This window comes from Myxine glutinosa, chromosome 4 (genome assembly GCF_964187855.1).
Source record: "Myxine glutinosa chromosome 4, kmMyxGlut1.1, whole genome shotgun sequence".
In the NCBI taxonomy this organism is placed as follows: domain Eukaryota; kingdom Metazoa; phylum Chordata; class Myxini; order Myxiniformes; family Myxinidae; genus Myxine; species Myxine glutinosa.
Window position 1 is genome coordinate 104,600,705 of NC_136264.1, and position 19,369 is coordinate 104,620,073.

The 19,369-nt window shown below is 43.9% G+C and overlaps 1 protein-coding gene across 1 annotated transcript in view; it reads right to left on the minus strand.

Annotated features, from left to right (window-relative positions):
* The window catches only part of LOC137416449 (EF-hand domain-containing protein D2-like), a 70,113-nt gene extending 52,710 nt beyond the window's left edge, over positions 1–17,403 (minus strand). Inside the window, exon 1 of the mRNA XM_078776248.1 lies at positions 16,862–17,403. Coding sequence (XP_078632374.1) covers positions 16,862–17,205 — 344 coding nt within the window. The 5' untranslated portion in view covers positions 17,206–17,403. The remainder of the gene's footprint in view (positions 1–16,861) is intronic.
* Between the last annotated feature and the right edge of the window lie 1,966 nt (positions 17,404–19,369).

Here is a 19,369-nt window from a genome sequence, read left to right on the forward strand (position 1 = left end):
CTCTTCTGTTATCACGCTCCTGTCAGAGTCTGAGCCCGACTAACACAGAAGTGATCGCTCCGCTATTCAAGACTTCTCCAACGGATTACTCGACCCTCTATACTGTTCTGATGTTGACTCAGGGCATATCTGCTTTTGTGGTTGGTCCTGAGAGAAGAACCCTCATAACGCTCGATCTTGATCTTTACAGCCGCGCCCTCAAGATTCAGCAGTCAGTGAATAACACCAACTGGATTCTCCGAGCGGGCGTTCTGCATATTGCGTTTGCTGCCCTGCACGCTCTTGGCAAAACAATCGACGGAAGTGGCATTGACACGTGTGGGATTGAAAGCGGCACATACACTTCTGCAGGTTTTCGTGGGGTCTATGGTGGCAAGGCATACAAGCGAGGAGTTGAGTACCACATCACGACTAGCCTGGCGATCATGATGATGAAGTTTGACGCCATTTTCTTTGATCATCCACCTGAACCACTTCGTGACCAATGCGTTGCTCTCAAGAAAGCTCTCCACGACCGTAGCCAAGACATGGTTGATATCTACAACGACATCCGGTCCTCGTACTCAGAAAATCCCCATGAGAAAGAAGATGACAACATCGGCGAGCTCACTCAATTTCTCAACCAGTACCTCGAGCAAGTGGAAAGTCTTTTGCATCTCATAGGTGCCTGCCGGTCAGCACGAATAATCCGTCCAGTAGTTTAGTTTGCATGATTCTCGGATGTGTTATCTTGAGAATCTAGAGGAATTGTGTTACATTTCTTAACTACTTGTGTCGATAATTGTGTACATTTGGTAAGAAATGATATAGTTAGCGAAGATTTTGACGAATAATCCATCCAGTAATTTTAGTTTAAAAGCTATTTAATTATCAAAATTATCTTGCATGATTCTCGGATGTGTTATCTTGAGAATTTAGAGGAATTGTGTTACATTATTACATACTTGTGTAAACAAAAACATTTTGTGACATTAAACAAGCTAAACACACATAGTTCTGTATTTATATCATTTGTAAGACTTTTGCTATTTCGGTAAATATTTTCTAAATTTGACTAAGAATGGCTTTAAAACGTAGATTTATTTGTGGCTGGCCAGTCTGATCGCAAAAATAACTGCTTCAGCCGTCTTCTCGTGCATGAAAACCCTCAGAGTGGTACTATATGACCAGGTTTTATCGCTACCTTCGAAATGACCTTGACCTTGGCATGGAACCTCACCGGAAGTCGGGGATCGCCACTTCCGGTCGCTTCGAAAGTATCATAAATGGATTTAGCGTCATCGAAAACCTCTCTAACGACCCCAAGATCGATAAAATCTCAGTTGTTAGGGGAGAAAGTGGCATGGTCAGTCCTGGGGGTCACTGGAAACAAAACACCCCTTTAAAGGGGGTCCATGGGTCGGAAAATTTGAACCCCATTATTTTCGAATAAATTGACCTAAAATCAATCCAACAAAGCAAAAAAATCAATTTTAGCACGCAAATCGCACGGGAGCTGTTTTTCATGACACCTCATACCACACTATTTATGGGAGCGAGACATGGGTAATGCACGTAGAGCAGCAACGAAAGCTGGAAAGGGTGGAAATGCGAATGGTTCGGTAGATGTGTGGACTGTGGAGTATCGTTGAGAGAGAGGAAGGCAAATGATTAATTGCAAAAGATGTTGGGAATAGAGCCTGTGATGGATGCTGTGAAGAGAAACAGTTTGAGATGGTTTGGTCATGTGTTGAGAAAGGATGAAAGTGCCTGGTTGAGAAGAGTGATTGAAATGAATGTAGAAGGAAGTAGAGGAGTGGTAAGACTGAGAAAGACTTGGCTCAAGATGGTGGAAGAAGAAATACGGGCAAGGGGGTTAACAAGGGGAGATGCAGAAATTAGGGCAAAATGGAGAAGATCGTCATGGGGACCGCAAGGCTAACCCCCGCTCTTGCAGGAAAAATGGCCTTTAAAATGCCTGTTGTTGTTGTTGGTGTTATTTTCACTCAGGTCAACAGCACAATAAAATAAAAATAAAAATTCAGAGGCCATTTGGGCCAACATTAACATGGTGCACTCCCAGGTTAGCTTTGGTAAAGCTTTAATCAATCTTCTTGATGGTTTACTGAAGACTAAATGGTGCTGACAGGATGGCCGAGAGACTAGAGGTACGTACACTCATCTATCTAGTCTGGCTTTTAATCGTGAAATGTCCTTCCAGTGTTTTACAGGCAGGGCGATTCAATGTGTGTACCTTCCCTCAGATGGATGTGATCCGTCTGCCAGCATTCGTTGGTGGATGTTAAAGATCGCATGGTGTCCTTCATGAGATTAGGAAAGCTATCGACAGCCCCATGGCCAAATGCCAAATTCGTGCCCCAACCAGCAGAGGGCACTGCTGTATCCTCAGCAATGATGTGCTGTATACAAATGAAGGCCCAAATAACATCAGGTCACAGGGACACAGACACAGACATTTATTTTGACCTTGGCTGAGGGAAGCTTGGCCCAAATCCGTCATGAACCAGCTGGCTAGGATTGATGTTTGACTACGGTTATGGCAGGAATTTGAAATAACATTGTGATGGCGATAGCATACCTCCTCTTCACAAAGGACACCATTGGACCTTTAACATCCATCAACTAATGCCAGTAGACGTTGACGACCACCATTCATCCAATGGATGGCACACATTGATGAATCACCCGACCTGTGAAGCACCAGGATGAAAGTTTATAGCTATGTCAGGATTCAAACAGGCTAGACGTACCTCTAGTCCATCCTGAAACACCCGCACACATTTCAATGCAAAAGAAACGGCAATTTTACTCAACATTAGATTTTAAAACCTTCCTCCTCCAACAACGAATTAAAAATCCAGAAACTGCGACATTTCAGGCAGACTATAATTTTAAATAATCACTCAACATTCCCACCATTCCATCCAAGGTTCGCTGTTAATTCAGACCAAAATGAAAGCGTCCATAACAAAATAAACTTGAAATCAACTTGCAGACCCTCAACAGGATGTGTGTGGTTTTGTCCTTTTTGGGTCTTCAAGGTTCTTAAGGTTCTAAAGGCTCGAAAGTGTTTTAGGGGTCTCAATGGGTCTCAGTTCCAAAGGGTTTAATGCAATTAATAAACGTTTTGTGCAAACAAAAAAAAACTAGAAGGGCACTCGGTAGAGAGCACACCTCCACCAGGCTGGACAGTTTGTTTTGTATGCCACTGATAGGCTGAATCTGGATTCGGACCTGAATCAACATCTAATCGGCTGGTTGTTGTCACTGAACCAACCCATCCACCAAGTTTAATCATAACTTGTCCATATCTTGTATATATATATATATATATATATGCAAAGATTTGCGCTTGGGAGTAAATCCAAATGACTCCATGGTAAGATCTCCAACCTTTAATTGAACAAACTTAACAAAGAACTTGATATTATCCTGACAGCTTCCTATTTAATCTGGCAAGGTACGTGGGGATTCGACCCGATACCCTTCCGGACGCTCGCTACGGGGGTGGCGGCTGGAATTGCTCTGCAATGCGCCCCACAAGTATAAAGGGGGTCGCGGCCTCGTGGACTCCAAGGCCCGAGGGGGAAAAGGGTTTAACACCCCTCTGTACGTCGACGGGCTCGAGATGCGCAACAATATATATATATATATATATATATCTATATATATATCTATATATCTATATATAAGCAAAGATTTGCGGTTGGGAGTAAATCCAAATGACTCCATGGTAAGATCTCCAACCTTTAATTGAACAAACAATGACTCAACGTTTCGATTAACAACATGTGAAGCCACACGCCTCCGTTAATCTTCCTCAAGAGTGATAAAATCATCTCAACATCCCCTTACATGCACAGTGGGCGGGGTATATGCAAAGTGGGGTGGGCAATGCTGGACAGCCAATGAAACCGTATCACACCGCTCTCGTGAACAGAGACGTTACCGACCAAATTCAAAAATCAACCGCATATTAACAGCTCAAAATAATCCTGTAAGCAATGCTGGATTATAACGCAAGTGTTGAGAAAATCCGGAACAATCATTACATTTAATCAAAAGTTAAACTTGCAAACAATTAAATTGTAAATGAAATTAAAACTGTAAATATATTAAAGCCAAATTTTTTTAAGACAAAATAAAATTGTCACATTATCAAGATCATCACATGTGGCCCTATGCGGTGAAGGTGAATGCGGGAAGGAGGTTGGTTTTAGGGGGGATAAAATGGGGGGGGGGGGGAACCAGAGGGGGTTGGAAGTGGAGGGGGGGGTGTGGGAGAGGGGTGGTTTGGAGGGATTGGAGGTGGGAGGGGGCAATTTGTCCGAATAAAAACCTTGTGTGATATATTATGTGGATTCGTTGTTCAAAGTACGGAATGCCTGCTTCGTTTAAACAAGAGTGGGTCAAACGCTACCGGTAAGTCAACTACCTCTTGTGTGATTGAGGTAACAGTTTATTTTGTGTGCCAAGCCTCCAAAACACGTCTTCTGTTTGTTGGGTGTGGAGCCCAAAATATCAACCCTGTCCCATAAAGGTGTGTGGCCTTCCTTAAGGCCGTGTTTGGCAATAGCAGATCTGCTAGGATAATTACATTCAAATGCTTTTTGGTGTTCAGTAATACGTTGACCTAAGGTCCTCCCGGTTTCACCCACATACTCAGCTCCACAACCACAGGGCACCACATATACCACCCCTGACCTATCCTTCCTCGGAAGCTTGTCCTTGACCCTCATAAGGGCTTGGCGAAGGGTGAAAACCGGTGTGAAACTCACCCTCACTCCTGCCGATTTCAAAATTCTGCCGACCCTCTGTGAAACCCCCGGTACAAAAGGGAGAACACACAAACCCTTTGGTTGTTCTCGCGGTCTCAGCCTGTTGTGTGGGGAAGCCCTTATCGTTTTCCTGTTGGGTAGGAAGCTGTCAGGATAGCCATTTGCCCTTAACACATTTTGAAGATGGTCCACCTCACTCATCTTGTCTTCAAAGGCAGATGGTAAATCACGTGCTCTTTTTGAGAGGGTGTGCACCACCGATCTTTTGTGTTCCATTGGATGGCAAGACTTGAAATCAAGGTAGCGATCAGTGTGTGTAGGTTTTCTGTACACCGTTACCTTTAAGGCTCCTTTGGGATCCCTTGCTACGAGTGTATCCAGGAAGGGAAGGGCTCCATTTTTCTCCTCTTCAATGGTGAAATTAATGGAGGAAAAAGTTTTATTTATGGTCTCATGTATGATGCCCACCTCATCAGAATGACAGATGACAAATGTGTCATCCACGTACCGGAACCAAACACGTGGTTGCACTAACAGGGCTGGAATGGTGCGTTCCTCCAAATCCTCCATCACCATGTTGGCAATCACAGCCGATACCGGGGAACCCATGGCGGTGCCATAAACCTGCTTGTAATATACCTCATTAAATACAAAGTAGGTGGAAGAGAGGCAGGTAGAAAGCATGTCACAGACGTCCATCGGGCTTAAAGCTCCCGCAGTCTCTTTCCATCGATCATCCTCCATCAAACGCCGGTTTGCCACCTCAATCGCCAGGGCTATGGGCACGTTGGTAAATAAAGACACAACATCAAACGAAACCATGGTCTCGTGTGCTTCGATGGTGAGCTGCTTCACTCTTTCAGCAAATGCTGTGCTATTGTGTACTGTTCGCTCTGTCGTCCCCACCAAATGCTTCAAAATGTTTGCCAAAAACTTGGATAGAGCATATGATGGACCATTAATACAGGAAACGATTAACCGTAGCGGAAATCCCTCTTTGTGCACTTTCGGTAGCCCGTATGCCCTGGGAGCCACGCCCTTACAGCTGTACAGACGTTTGTATGCCGCAGCTGATAATCTCCCAGTCGCTTTTAATCTGGCAAGCATTGAGTTTAACCTTCGTTCCTCCTTCTTCGTTGGCTCTGCGGTTAACCGTTCATAAGTACTTTGGTCAGCCAACATATCCTGCATTTTGTTCGTGTATACAAGACGATCCATGAGCACCATTGCCCGTCCTTTGTCCGCTGGTAAGAACACCACATCGTCCATGTTGCGTAACTCTCGTAAAGCTTGTTCTTTCGGGTCCAAATTGAAATTGTTGCGTGAAAATTGCGGAGGGCGAAGTAAAAGTAAAGTTCCGGATTTTCGGAAGTAAAAAGTTCCGGATTTTCTCAACACTTGCGTTATAATCCAGCATTGCTTACAGGATTATTTTGAGCTGTTAATATACGGTTGATTTTTGAATTTGGTCGGTAACGTCTCCGTTCACGAGAGCGGTGTGATACGGCTTCATTGGCTGTCCAGCATTGCCCACCCCACTTTGCATATACCCCGCCCACTGTGCATGTAAGGGGATGTTGAGATGATTTTATCACTCTTGAGGAAGATTAATGGAGGCGTGTGGCTTCACATGTTGTTAATCGAAACGTTGTCATTGTTTGTTCAATTAAAGGTTGGAGATCTTACCATGGAGTCATTTGGATATACTCCCAACCGCAAATCTTTGCTTATAATTATTGGCGAAAGCCATGGGCAGGACATTGCCAAGAGATGCCGTCATTACACCAGCCTTGTGGAGCGGACCGAAGTAACGAAGGCACATCTTCGGTTTAACCATCTCTGTTTGGAACAGAACATTCTTCCGAAGCCTCTTCGTTTCAGACCTCCCATGCCGGGTTTGAAAGCTAAGCAGATCATGCAGGCAACAGGACGGAGGTTTCTTCGTTTGCGCATTTCAAACTGCCACCATCGCCTCGCTAAACGGTATGACCAGGTGCAACGGTTGGCTCGTACTATTGCGCCAAGACTAGCTGTCGAGTTATGGGACCGAATACAACGGAGAGCTCACACTTTCGCGGAGCACACTCGGACATCGGTGGGGAAACGACATCAACGAAAGTTCACAGCATTGGTTGATGAAACCACACATCGCATGACCCATCGTTGACGTGAACATTCTTCGGAACCGGTGGGTGGTTAACAGGTCGAGTACACAGCTCTCGGAGGCACAAACCAGCTTGTTGCAGAAGGGCCTCAATTTTGCCATCACTCCCCGATTTGTTCCGAAAGACACCATTGTATCACGGGTGGAATCTGCGATGATGAATCTTGATACCACCAAGAACGAAATCAGATCACGTGTGGCTGCTGTTTTACTTCGCCCTCCGCAATTTTCACGCAACAATTTCAATTTGGACCCGAAAGAACAACAAGCTTTACGAGAGTTACGCAACAGGGATGACGTGGTGTTCTTACCAGCAGACAAAGGACGGGCAACGGTGCTCATGGATCGTCTTGTATACACGAACAAAATGCAGGATATGTTGGCTGACCAAAGTACTAATGAACGGTTAACCGCAGATCCAACGAAGAAGGAGGAACGAAGGTTAAACTCAATGCTTGCCAGATTAAAAGCGACTGGTAGACTATCAGCTGCGGCGTACAAACGTCTGTACAGCTGTAAGGGCGTGGCTCCCAGGGCATACGGGCTACCGAAAGTGGACAAAGAGGGATTTCCGCTACGGTTAATCGTTTCCTGTATTAATGGTCCGTCATATGCGCTATCCAAGTTGTTGGCAAACATTTTGAAGCATTTGGTGGGGACGACAGAGCGAACCGTACACAATAGCACAGCATTTGCTGAAAGAGTGAAGCAGCTCACCATCGAAGCACACGAGACCATGGTTTCGTTTGATGTGTCTTTATTTACCAACGTGCCCATAGCCCTGGCGATTGAGGTGGCAGACCGGCGTTTGATGGAGGATGATCGATGGAAAGAGACTGCGGGAGCTTTAAGCCCGATGGACGTCTGTGACATGCTTTCTACCTGCCTCTCTTCCACCTACTTTGTATTTAATGAGGTATATTACAAGCAGGTTTATGGCACCGCCATGGGTTCCCCGGTATCGGCTGTGATTGCCAACATGGTGATTGAGGATTTGGAGGAACGCACCATTCCAGCCCTGTTAGTGCAACCACGTGTTTGGTTCCGGTACGTGGATGACACATTTGTCATCTGTCATTCTGATGAGGTGGGCATCATCCATGAGACCATAAACAAAACTTTTTCCTCCATTAATTTCACCATTCAAGAGGAGAAAAATGGAGCCCTTCCCTTCCTGGATACACTCGTAGCAAGGGATCCCAAAGGAGCCTTAAAGGTAACGGTGTACAGAAAACCTACACACACTGATCGCTACCTTGATTTCAAGTCTTGCCATCCAATGGAACACAAAAGATCGGTGGTGCACACCCTCTCAAAAAGAGCACGTGATTTACCATCGACCTTTGAAGACAAGATGAGTGAGGTGGACCATCTTCAAAATGTGTTAAGGGCAAATGGCTATCCTGACAGCTTGCTACCCAACAGGAAAACGATAAGGGCTTCCCCACACAACAGGCTGAGACCGCGAGAACAACCAAAGGGTTTGTGTGTTCTCCCTTTTGTACCGGGGGTTTCACAGAGGGTCGGCAGAATTTTGAAATCGGCAGGAGTGAGGGTGAGTTTCACACCGGTTTTCACCCTTCGCCAAGCCCTTATGAGGGTCAAGGACAAGCTTCCGAGGAAGGATAGGTCAGGGGTGGTATACGTGGTGCCCTGTGGTTGTGGAGCTGAGTATGTGGGTGAAACCGGGAGGACCTTAGGTGAACGTATTACTGAACACCAAAAAGCATTTGAATGTAATTATCCCAACAGATCTGCTATTGCCAAACACGGCCTTAAGGAAGGCCACACACCTTTATGGGACAGGGTTGATATTTTGGGCTCCACACCCAACAGAAACAGAAGACGTGTTTTGGAGGCTTGGCACCCAAAAGAAACTGTTACCTCGATCACACAAGAGGTCGTTGACTTACCGGTAGCTTTTGACCCACTCTTGTGTAAACGAAGCAGGCATTCTGTACTTTGAACTACGAGTCCACATAATATATCACACAAGGTTTTTATTCGGACAAATTGCCCCCTCCCTCCCACCTCCAATCCCTCCAAACCACCCCTCTCCCACCCCCCCTCCACTTCCATCCCCCTCTGGTTCCCCCCCCCCATTCATTTTATCCCCCCTAAAACCAACCTCCTTCCCGCATTCACCTTTACCGCATAGGGCCACATGTGATGATCTTGATAATGTGACAATTTTATTTTGTCTTAAAAATTTTTGGCTTTAATATATTTACAGTTTTAATTTAATTTACAATTTAATTGTTTGCAAGTTTAACTTTTGATTAAATGTAATGATTGTTCCGGATTTTCTCAACACTTGCGTTATAATCCAACATTGCTTACAGGATTATTTTGAGCTGTTAATATGCAGTTGATTTTTGAATTTGGTCGGTAACGTCTCCGTTCACGAGAGCGGTGTGATACGGTTTCATTGGCTGTCCAGCATTGCCCACCCCACTTTGCATATACCCCACCCACTGTGCATGTTGAGATGATTTTATCACTCTTGAGGAAGATTAACGGAGGCGTGTGGCTTCACATGTTGTTAATCGAAACGTTGTCATTGTTTGTTCAATTAAAGGTTGGAGATCTTACCATGGAGTCATATATATATATATATATATATATATATATATATATATATATATATATATATATATATATATATATTGGAACCTTGACTTACGAGTGCCCCAACTTACGAGTTTTTCGAGATACGAGCCGTCGCTCGGGCGGTTTATTGCTTTGAGATGCGAGCCGAGATCTGAGTTACGAGCTTTCGCCACCCGGTCACGTGGTTATCTTGCCGTGCAAGTACAGTATCTCTACCGTATATCGCTGCATTTTTGTTTTCGCATGTTGGTTATTTTGAGTTTACGCCAGCCGCCACCAGGTGGGTTCTGGTCACGTGGTTATCTTGCCGTGCAAGTACAGTATCTCTGCCGTATATCGCTGCATTTTTGTTTTCGCATTTTGGTTATTTTGGAAAATTTCTTAGTTTTAACCATGGGGCCTAAGAAAGTGAGTGCCAAGTGCAGTGCTGAGAAGAAGAAGAGGATGATGAGCTTGGCTATAAAACATGCAATCGTCGAACAACATGAGCGAGGTGTGCGTGTTGTCGACTTGGTGAGGCGGATGTGAAGGCAGCTGAAGATTTTATTATAACTTTTGCCGAACTGATAGAAGCCGAACGATACATCCCCCAGCAAATCTTCAACTGTGACGAGACAGGGCTCTTCTGGAAAAAGATGCCGAGGAGGACGTATCGAAAGGCCGAGGAGAAGAGCATGCCAGGCCACAACTTGTTCAGAGTGCCGGCGATAGCTCGCCTTCTCTTTGTGGAAAACACGGTGAGATCCTTAACATCCAACAACTAATGGGACGCAAACGGGGCGCCCAGTTTAGCGGTACACACATTGATGAATCACCCTGCCTGTGATTCACCCATGACAGGTTATAGCTGGGTCGGGATTCAAACCCAGGCTGGACAGTTTAGACTTTAGAGTCAAGTGTGCGTACCGCCAGTCCAGGCCATCCTGCCAACTTGTATGCTGCATACAGGTGAAATATAAAGCGCGAGATATTTTTATATATACTGTATATTTAAAAAAAAATTGGTGTGGTTTTTGGCGGGCTGGAACGGATTAATAGCATTTCAATGCATTTTAATGGGGAAATTTGATTTGAGAAACGAGCAATTTGAGTTACGAGCTCGGTCACAGAACGAATTAAACTCGTAAGTCAAGGTTCCACTGTATATATATATATATATATATATATATATATATATATATATATATATATATATATATATATATAAAATCATGTTATATATCGCTTTTGGCCCGATCCCTCATTAGTTAAGAACCACTTAAAATCAAATAATGATTGTATCTGATTCCATATTCAGATCTTCACCAAAATCGAATAGATTCGTCCTAGTCACACCCCCAACTGGTTCACCAAGTTTCAGCCAAATCTGTCCACAACTTTTTGATTATATCGTGCTATACAATCGCTTTTAGCCATATCACTCAATGGTGAAGAATCGCATAAAAATTAAATAACTATCGTATCCGAACCCGTATTCAGATCTTCACCAAAATCGAATAGATTCGTCCATGTCACACACCCAATCGGTCCACCAGGTTTCGTCCAAATCCGTCCTTAACCGAAATATCGTGCAACATAATTAACACTATCTCCCAATGAATGGTGAAGAATCACTACAAAAAAAAATACTAGCCGGATGCGAATCCGGATCTTCACCAAAATCGAATAATTTCATTGTTGTCATACACTATAGCCTGGTGTTGGCTTAGTGGTTAGGGTGCCGCCCGTCCCGACATGTTTGGTTCTTTTTGAATGAATTTACTACTATAATTCAGCTTTTACTCACGGCCGTAGAAGATCGACTACTATAATTCAGCTCAGCTTTTAATTGCGAAATGGGCCCAGCCCGGCCGAAGTGGCCTCGACACCGAGCCTTTAACCTTCCCGGGCCCGTCCCGACATTTTTTGTATTAGAGGTTTCCTCCTATCTTTCACCGTTCAGGAGATTAGCTTGCGCAGACAAACAATATATATATATATATATATATATATATGGAATAATATATATATATATATATATTGTTACTGTTTTCCACCACCCTTCCTGCCCTTATCAAGGGGAGATTAAGCCCCTTCTTCTTGGGTCGGCACAACCGAGACTTCAATCGCCCCACCCGGGCAAACGCAAGGTAGGGTTTCGGGACAATCCTCACATGTACCTAAATACCTGCGCTGCCGCAGAAGCGGGGAATCAAGCCTCGCACGAGCCATGCGTAAATTGAGTACACAGAGTGGATTGTGTACCACATGGTCCGTGCAGTTACCTTTGTATTGGAACCCGATTCGAGGGGTTCTATTCGTACCACGCTTAGTCAATGATGGAAGGGGCGAGACAGTCGAATAAAGGAAGAACACGATTTAATTATTATTTACACAAGTATGTACAATGATCGGTAGAAGCACAGAGACACAGAGCAGTCTTAAGCAATCTTATGTAAATCCCAGACACAGGCCTGATCACACTCACAAAGGGGAAATGCAGGTAGGATGGTGCTCACACGCTGCCTTGGTCGTCCAGGAACGGCCCCGCCCGGCGTGGCTCTCCCCGGTCACAGCACGTCCCACGATGAAGGCAAGCAGGCGGTGGAAGGGATCCTTGTAGCGCGTCTCTCGAACAAAGGGCGGCAGGCAGGTGGTTTTCAACAGCGCGTTTAGTTACCGGCGCGCGGTCACTCGCATAACCCAATAGAGGCTCGGCCTCAAGCTCAACCGAGCGTCCAATTTGGTAAGAGCGCTTATAGCTGGGTTCATGCACGTCTTCTCTCAGAACTCGTAACTTGCTCACACTCAACTCACAGAACTGCAAGCTCACCTCTCCACAGAAGGACTCTTCAACTCTTCTCAAGTGCCTCTCCCATAACTGCATACCCCGAGCTCATAACTGAGGTCAGGGGCTTCACGCAACGGGTTATATGGCGAACCCCCTTAGCCCTCTCGAATGTTCCAACCATGCCCTGTGACGCAGTGCTGCAGCCACTCCCTTCGAGCCCCGATTGGCGGCTCGCGCTTACTGTCAGCTTCTCCTCCACCCTGACATCAGTCTTGCCTCGATTTGCCAGGCCTGCCTCGTGTTAATTCGCGCCGAAAAGCCAAAGGCGGCATAAGGCAATAGAGGCGGCATAAGGCAAGAAAGGAACCTAACTCTCATTATTCTACTCAACACAAAACTAACACAGGAAAAGGACTTTGGTCACACATACTAAGAAATAACTGAACTATCGCGAGGCTACGTGTTGTTGTGTGTCTAAACTATGAGGGGTAAATTTAACCTTTATTGTACAAACTCAAAACCGCAACAATATATATATATGGCAAGTGGTTCTGGTGAAAAATCTTGATGTTTGGGAAGCCATTGCAGAATGTGAAAGGGGAATCAAAAATGCAGCAGGTTGCAAATATAAAAGGAAAGCCACTGAAAGTGAAATCCAAGAGCTCCTCACCCCCTTTGAGAGGGGGGCAACATTAATAATTAGCGGTCAATTTTTACCGCTCACAAAAGGTCCACCCTTTTAAATTGCGCAGCAGTGGCATTTTGCAAGTGCTGGAACACAGACATGCTATTCAGACAGGCCAAACCGCAAACACCATCCTAGGCCTTTTAACAGCCCAACCCTACCCCCTCCCCCCCCTTATCCGAGCAGTTGAGGGGGAGGAGGGGGGAGGGGAAGGTGGAATAATGTGCAAATGAAAGAATTATGATCCACAGATCATTTCACTTTCCAAAAGTATTCGTGTTTGCCATGAATATCAGGTTAGCCCGACAAGGTAAGAAGTTGATCAGGCTGAAAGTTGATATTTACATAGAAATTAGTTCAAACAGCAAGATCACCAAGGCATTCATCAAGATTCACTACAGTCATGCTCTATAGAACCACAACTTCCTCCTTAGCACAGCCCCAATTATCCCAACCTTGTGGGATTGACCGGGGAATATTTTGACCCAAGTGTTTCACGAACCAGCCACCCAGATCCGATGTTTTACTGAAGGTGACAGAATTCTAATTTGTTCAGGGAGCCGGCAATAACTCGGGTACTCTTTACAAAATATACCATGGGATATTAGACACCCACAAATCAATCCTCCTGCTCAACTTCCTTCGGAGATGGACAGCACAGATGGATGACAGTTTAAAGCTGGGTCGAGGTTCAAATCAAGGCAAAGAGTTCAGAGGTGAGTGCATGCCCTACTTATTGCCACAACAAGAAAACCCAAACCATGTTAGATTAAAGCTTGGGAAATGCAAAACACTAGGAAGCTAAAATTATTGTGCAATTCAACAAATGCATCAATTTCCAATTGATCATTCCATTTTGCATGAAAAACAAAATTAATGCGCAAACACGTTTATGGCCAACTATAAAATGAAAGTGTGGTGCAATATTTAAAACAAAGTTGCGCTTAAATTTTTTTTTTTTTTAAATAGTTGAAGATTAAACAAGGGCATTTTTGACAGTCAATTGCAGAGCAACGAGGAGGAAAAGAAAAATGAGATTTTTGCATGCAGATCGACCCACAGTTTACAGGATGAAGATGATTAGATTTCAAAACCAGGTTATGCATCCTACTCTAACGAGCCAAATCAATTTATCGAGGGGGAACACAAATGGGTCCACAAAGTACAGGTAATGGAGCTATAATTGGCAACGCAGTGCTGCGATCTATAGCGGAATCAGAAGAGACGAGCCCAGTGTCGGGTCTTAAGTGCTCATCTGGCATTCATCCAATGGAGGGACCATGAACACACTGGCAACCTAACCTTTCAAAGTAGAAGTCGACATAAAAAGCAGGGCTTCATTCAAACATCCTGGTTGCAATACAAGGAGGTCGTGAGGGAAAGAGGTCAAAAGGAATATACATATATAGAGTAGGTGAGATATTGCTGGCACCCTGGCAAAATTCACAAATTCTTGCCAGAATCTTCGTCTATCAGGCCTGGCCAGCCGGTTTGTGAAAGACTTGAGCCAAACTTCCCCCTGGCCAACTCCGCAAGAACGTGGGAATAATTGTGACCCTCAAGAAGTTGGCCGTCTTCCAAGCAGATCAATGATGGCCTCCGGAAAATGATAGGGCGAATAAAGCAGAATGTTGAAGTAGGTGTTGTCTTTTGATTAAATCCGTCAGCAAAGCGACAAAGTGATTATATATATATATATATATATATATATATATATATATATATATATATATATATATATATATATATATACATATATATATATATACATATATATACATATATATATATATACATATATATATATATACATATATATACATATACATATATATACATATATATATATATACATATATATACATATACATATATATACATATATATATATATATATATATATATATATATTATATACACACACACATATATATAATTCTGTATACTACGGTGTCTACCACCAGGTCACCATGATATAACACCTTTACGCCAACACCACAAAGAGAAGGGGAGGGAAGATATATATCTATATATATATATATATATATTAAAAAAAAAAAACCAAAAAAAAAAACCTTCGATCAACAAGCATTCTGAGTATTTCGCTACAATACATGTCCCCTACCAAAGTTCAAAGTGCCATAACTTTGTCAAAAATGATCGAATATGCAAATTTATGCATGGTTGATGCTGGTTTTCAAACTTGATCTGAGGTATGCTGAGACATGTGTCACGCCTCGCCTCATTGATAAGCCCGCAAGGTCACTCCGTGGAGTGGCCTGCATGTATTGCACTGTGTGAATTATATAATTACCAACTCACGGTCTGAGGTACTAGCGATTCAAGAGATATCCATTTTTTTTTTCCTTTAATTAACGATATCTGCAAAACCACGTGCCCTATCGCAAATTCCAAAAGGAAATTTTAGTAGACCGACATGCTGAACAGATCTGTGAAGTTTCCCCTCGATTGGATCAAAAATGAGGGAGGAGTTCGGTTTTAAAGGTTCATGCTTAAACACGTGATAACTCTGAAACCATGTGACGCATGATGTCATGCTCGCTGACTTTTTTGTTCGTCACGGGTATGCGATTTTGCCTGCAGTCTGGCCTCGATCTGTTCAGCCGTTGCAGAGAAAAAGGGTTTTTCGTGTTTTCACGAAAAACAATATGGCGGCCGAACCACGTGACCTGTGACGTCATAATTACCATTAAAATATTCTACAGACCGAGTCCCTCCTATGGTGAATTTTTAAAAATCTCAATCGGTCCTGTTATTTCAGAGAAATTCTTTTTTAAAGGAAATTAAAACTTAAAATGACTGAGCGAAGGATCAGAATTATTAGAATTCCCAAAGTTGAAAGTGCCATAACTTTGTCAAAAATGATCGAAACGTCGTGAAGTTCGAACTTGATCTGTAACTTATCATGTGGAAACCATGTACCTAGTTTGAAATCATTAGCGTTAAGAGTTTAGAAAAAAAGTCCGGAAAACTGTTCTTTGCGTGACGGACTGACTGACTGACGGACTGAGTGCAAAGTTATAGTCCCCTCCGGTGTACACCGGTAGGGGACTAACAAGCTTAGGCATGGACATTCAATATTTAAAATTGAAGGGACAAATTGAAATCTCACATTTCCACTAAATGGTCTGCATCCTGGTGTGAGGGAATCACACTGACCAGTGTTGCGTATTCTCCCAAGAGCAAAGGGACACGGCTGAAATAATCAGATGGCAAGTCCAAACGTATGCTTCACAATCCTTCCACTGGATATTTGTACACGGGGATACCCCATCCAAAACCCTCCAACCGACGAGACAATAAAAACAAGCAGTTACATCACAGCCAAAAAAAAAAAAAAAAAAAAAAAAAAAAAAAAAAAAAAACCATTGGAAACCATCGATCAGACATCGCTCAAAATTACCAAGGGAACATTAATATATATATATATATAGCAAATGCATCAATGTCCAGCCACTAATAGCACCTTTTAGGACATAATAAACAGCGTTTATCCATGTTGTTAGGGTTCCTGTTAAAGCACAAGAAAAAAAATATTGCATGTGTGTTGTTCGTATCCAGGGTCAGGTCATAGGCCCAAAAAAACATATCCCGATGACCTGCAACTTCCCCTATACACCTACCGAAGTGCAAATGGTTTAGTGAACCCTGCTGCAAACAAGGGGGGGGGGTTATTAGTCAATGGCTCAAATTATACACCCGCCCCCGCCCCCCCCCCCCCAATCCAGGCTGCGCCCGAATGGGGTCAGTAGGTCACGGCCAACATAGACCGCAACACCGAAATGGCATCATACAGGCAATGTTGCATCGAGCCAAAAGTGGCCCACACTCACCTTTTGAACATGGCCTCCACGGCTTTCATCCTTTTCCTGGAAAATTCTCCGAACTCAGTGGATGGGCACAACCTTCTCGGGAGAGAGACCTGCGCTACGGGTCGACCTGCCAACATGTCTCCCCTGCGGGTCAACTTGGCAGCCAATTCTGCCCCAGCGCTCGCCGTGGCCAATTTGCCATCTTCACAATGGTCGTTCGCACACCCCACGTCATGCGTGGCAACACCGTCGCGGACACGACCCTCGGCCATGCCATTCAGTACGTCGGTGGAACAACTCCCGCCGGTCTCGGAATCGACCTGTCGCCGCCACTCGAGTTTCCTCGCCAACTCCTCGGAAGCCATGCTGCACTCCAAAGCGAGATCACCCGCACCCGCACCCCCAACACGATACCGAGCCTCAATTCCCCGTCTAATAACCCCTACCAATCCGTAAAGTACCGTTTAGTCTTCCACGTCTTGTAAACTTGTTTATTCCCTCCGAAACAGCGATCGCGCTGATGGGGTCCAGCTGTTCGTGCGCAAGCTCCGCCCACCTTGTTTAAATCCCACAAACGGACGGGGGACACTCACTTTCGGGGAACCCCTTATCTTACCCACCTGGGCGACAACGGACCTTTCACTCATCTCCGTCTGGGAGAACCTCCGACTCCTAAAATAGATAATCTTAAACGATATTTTTTATTTATTAACTTAACCCGGCCAAGTTTTGACGTCATGACAGCTTATCGATCCAACGTTGCTAAATTCACCAAAAATGATCGATCTTTTAATCACTAAAGAGGAATATACAATCAAGCCTTCCCAGGTAGTAGGTATAGTATGGATAATTCTATCTAAAAACCCAAACACGCATGCACCTGCTATATTCAAGGCACACCTGGTGTTCTCGTCTAACCCAATGATGGCTCATCATCCTCGAGGGAACACAAATAGGTTCGAACCCCATAAACATGCTTATAGTATATGACTGTGTTTTCCCATTATAAATGAATGTCCTTGTGATTCAGGTGGAAATGTATGTCTACTAATTTGTCTTTGTCCCGCATATCATTTATAATTTATGTACAAGTAATCTACCATATAAGAGAGTTTGTTTGTGTGTGTGTGTGTGTGTCTGTCTGTGTGTGTTTCTGTGTGTGTGTTTGTTTCTGTGTGTGTCTGTGTTTCTGTGTGTGTTGCTGTGTGTGTGTGTCTGTGTGTGTGTGTGTGTGTGTGTTTCTGCGTGTGTGTTTGTTTCTGTGTGTGTGTGTGTGTCTGTGTGTGTGTGTGTGTGTTTCTGCGTGTGTGTCTCTGTGTGTGTGTGTCTGAGTGTCTCTGTGTGTGTGTTTGTTTCTGTGTGTGTGTGTCTGTGTGTGTTTGTTTGTTTATGTGTGTGTGTGTTTGTTTGTTTATGTGTGTGTGTCTGTGTGTGTTTCTGTGTGTGTTTCTCTGTGTGTGTGTGTGTGTGTGTGTGTTTGTTTCTGTATGTGTTTCTGTGTGTGTGTGTGTGTGTGTGTGTGTTTCTGCGTGTGTGTCTGTGTGTGTGTGTTTCTGCGTGTGTGTCTGTGTGTGTCTGAGTGTCTGTGTGTTTGTTTCTGTGTGTGTGTCTGTGTGTGTGTTTCTGTGTGTGTGTCTGTGTCGCCGTTTTTCTCAGAGTTGGCTGAACGGATCTTCATCCAACTTTCAGAGGTTCTTCAGTGAGTGCCTGGGAGTGTTTTTGGCAAAACAACAACAACAAAAAGTTCGTTTCTTTGGATTTTTAAAAATCGCTGTTTTGCCTTTTTTCTAAATCGCTAATCCCTTTTGATTAATGACAGTTATAATTATATACAAGTACACATTCACATAAATAAATACAAAACAATTTGCAAACATTTGAACACAAATAAATCAAACAATTCTGGAAGTGTGCGAAGTTGGTAGTAAGGCTTCTTCTTCTTCTTCCTTAAAGTCATCATGCTTAACTCAGAAACGCGATGAACGTCACATTCACCAGCATATATTCAACAAAAACGTGTTGTAATTGCTTTTCCATTATATTTGCCCTCATTTCAAATATGCTAATGTTTATTTTTCGCTTGAGCAATGCCGGGTGCTCCAGCTATAAACACTTATATACTTTACTCGGGGTACAAATACAAATACAACTTTGTTTGGGGGTAACATAGGCTATGCGAGGGATGTGGGGGACCAGAAGAGGAGCGTAAATTATCTATGTAAATGTGTACCATGTAGCGCCACCTGGTGATAGTGGCAGAGGGCATTACAATTTCCTTTTTTACCTGGACAGCACTGAGGTTAAAGCACTCTTTCCACGGGTAAAATTTTTCCTTCTCATCCCCTCCCCCAAAACGGAGGGGCCTGTCAAAGCCACCCCTCCCCTCCTCCCAAAAAGATGTATATGTAGGATATCTCCCCTCCTCCTCTCCCCTCACCTTTTTCCCCCCTCTCCCCTCACCTCTTCGCCCCTCGTCCCTCACCTCTCCCCCCCCCTCCAAAAGATGTATATGTAGTATATTGTTACGGA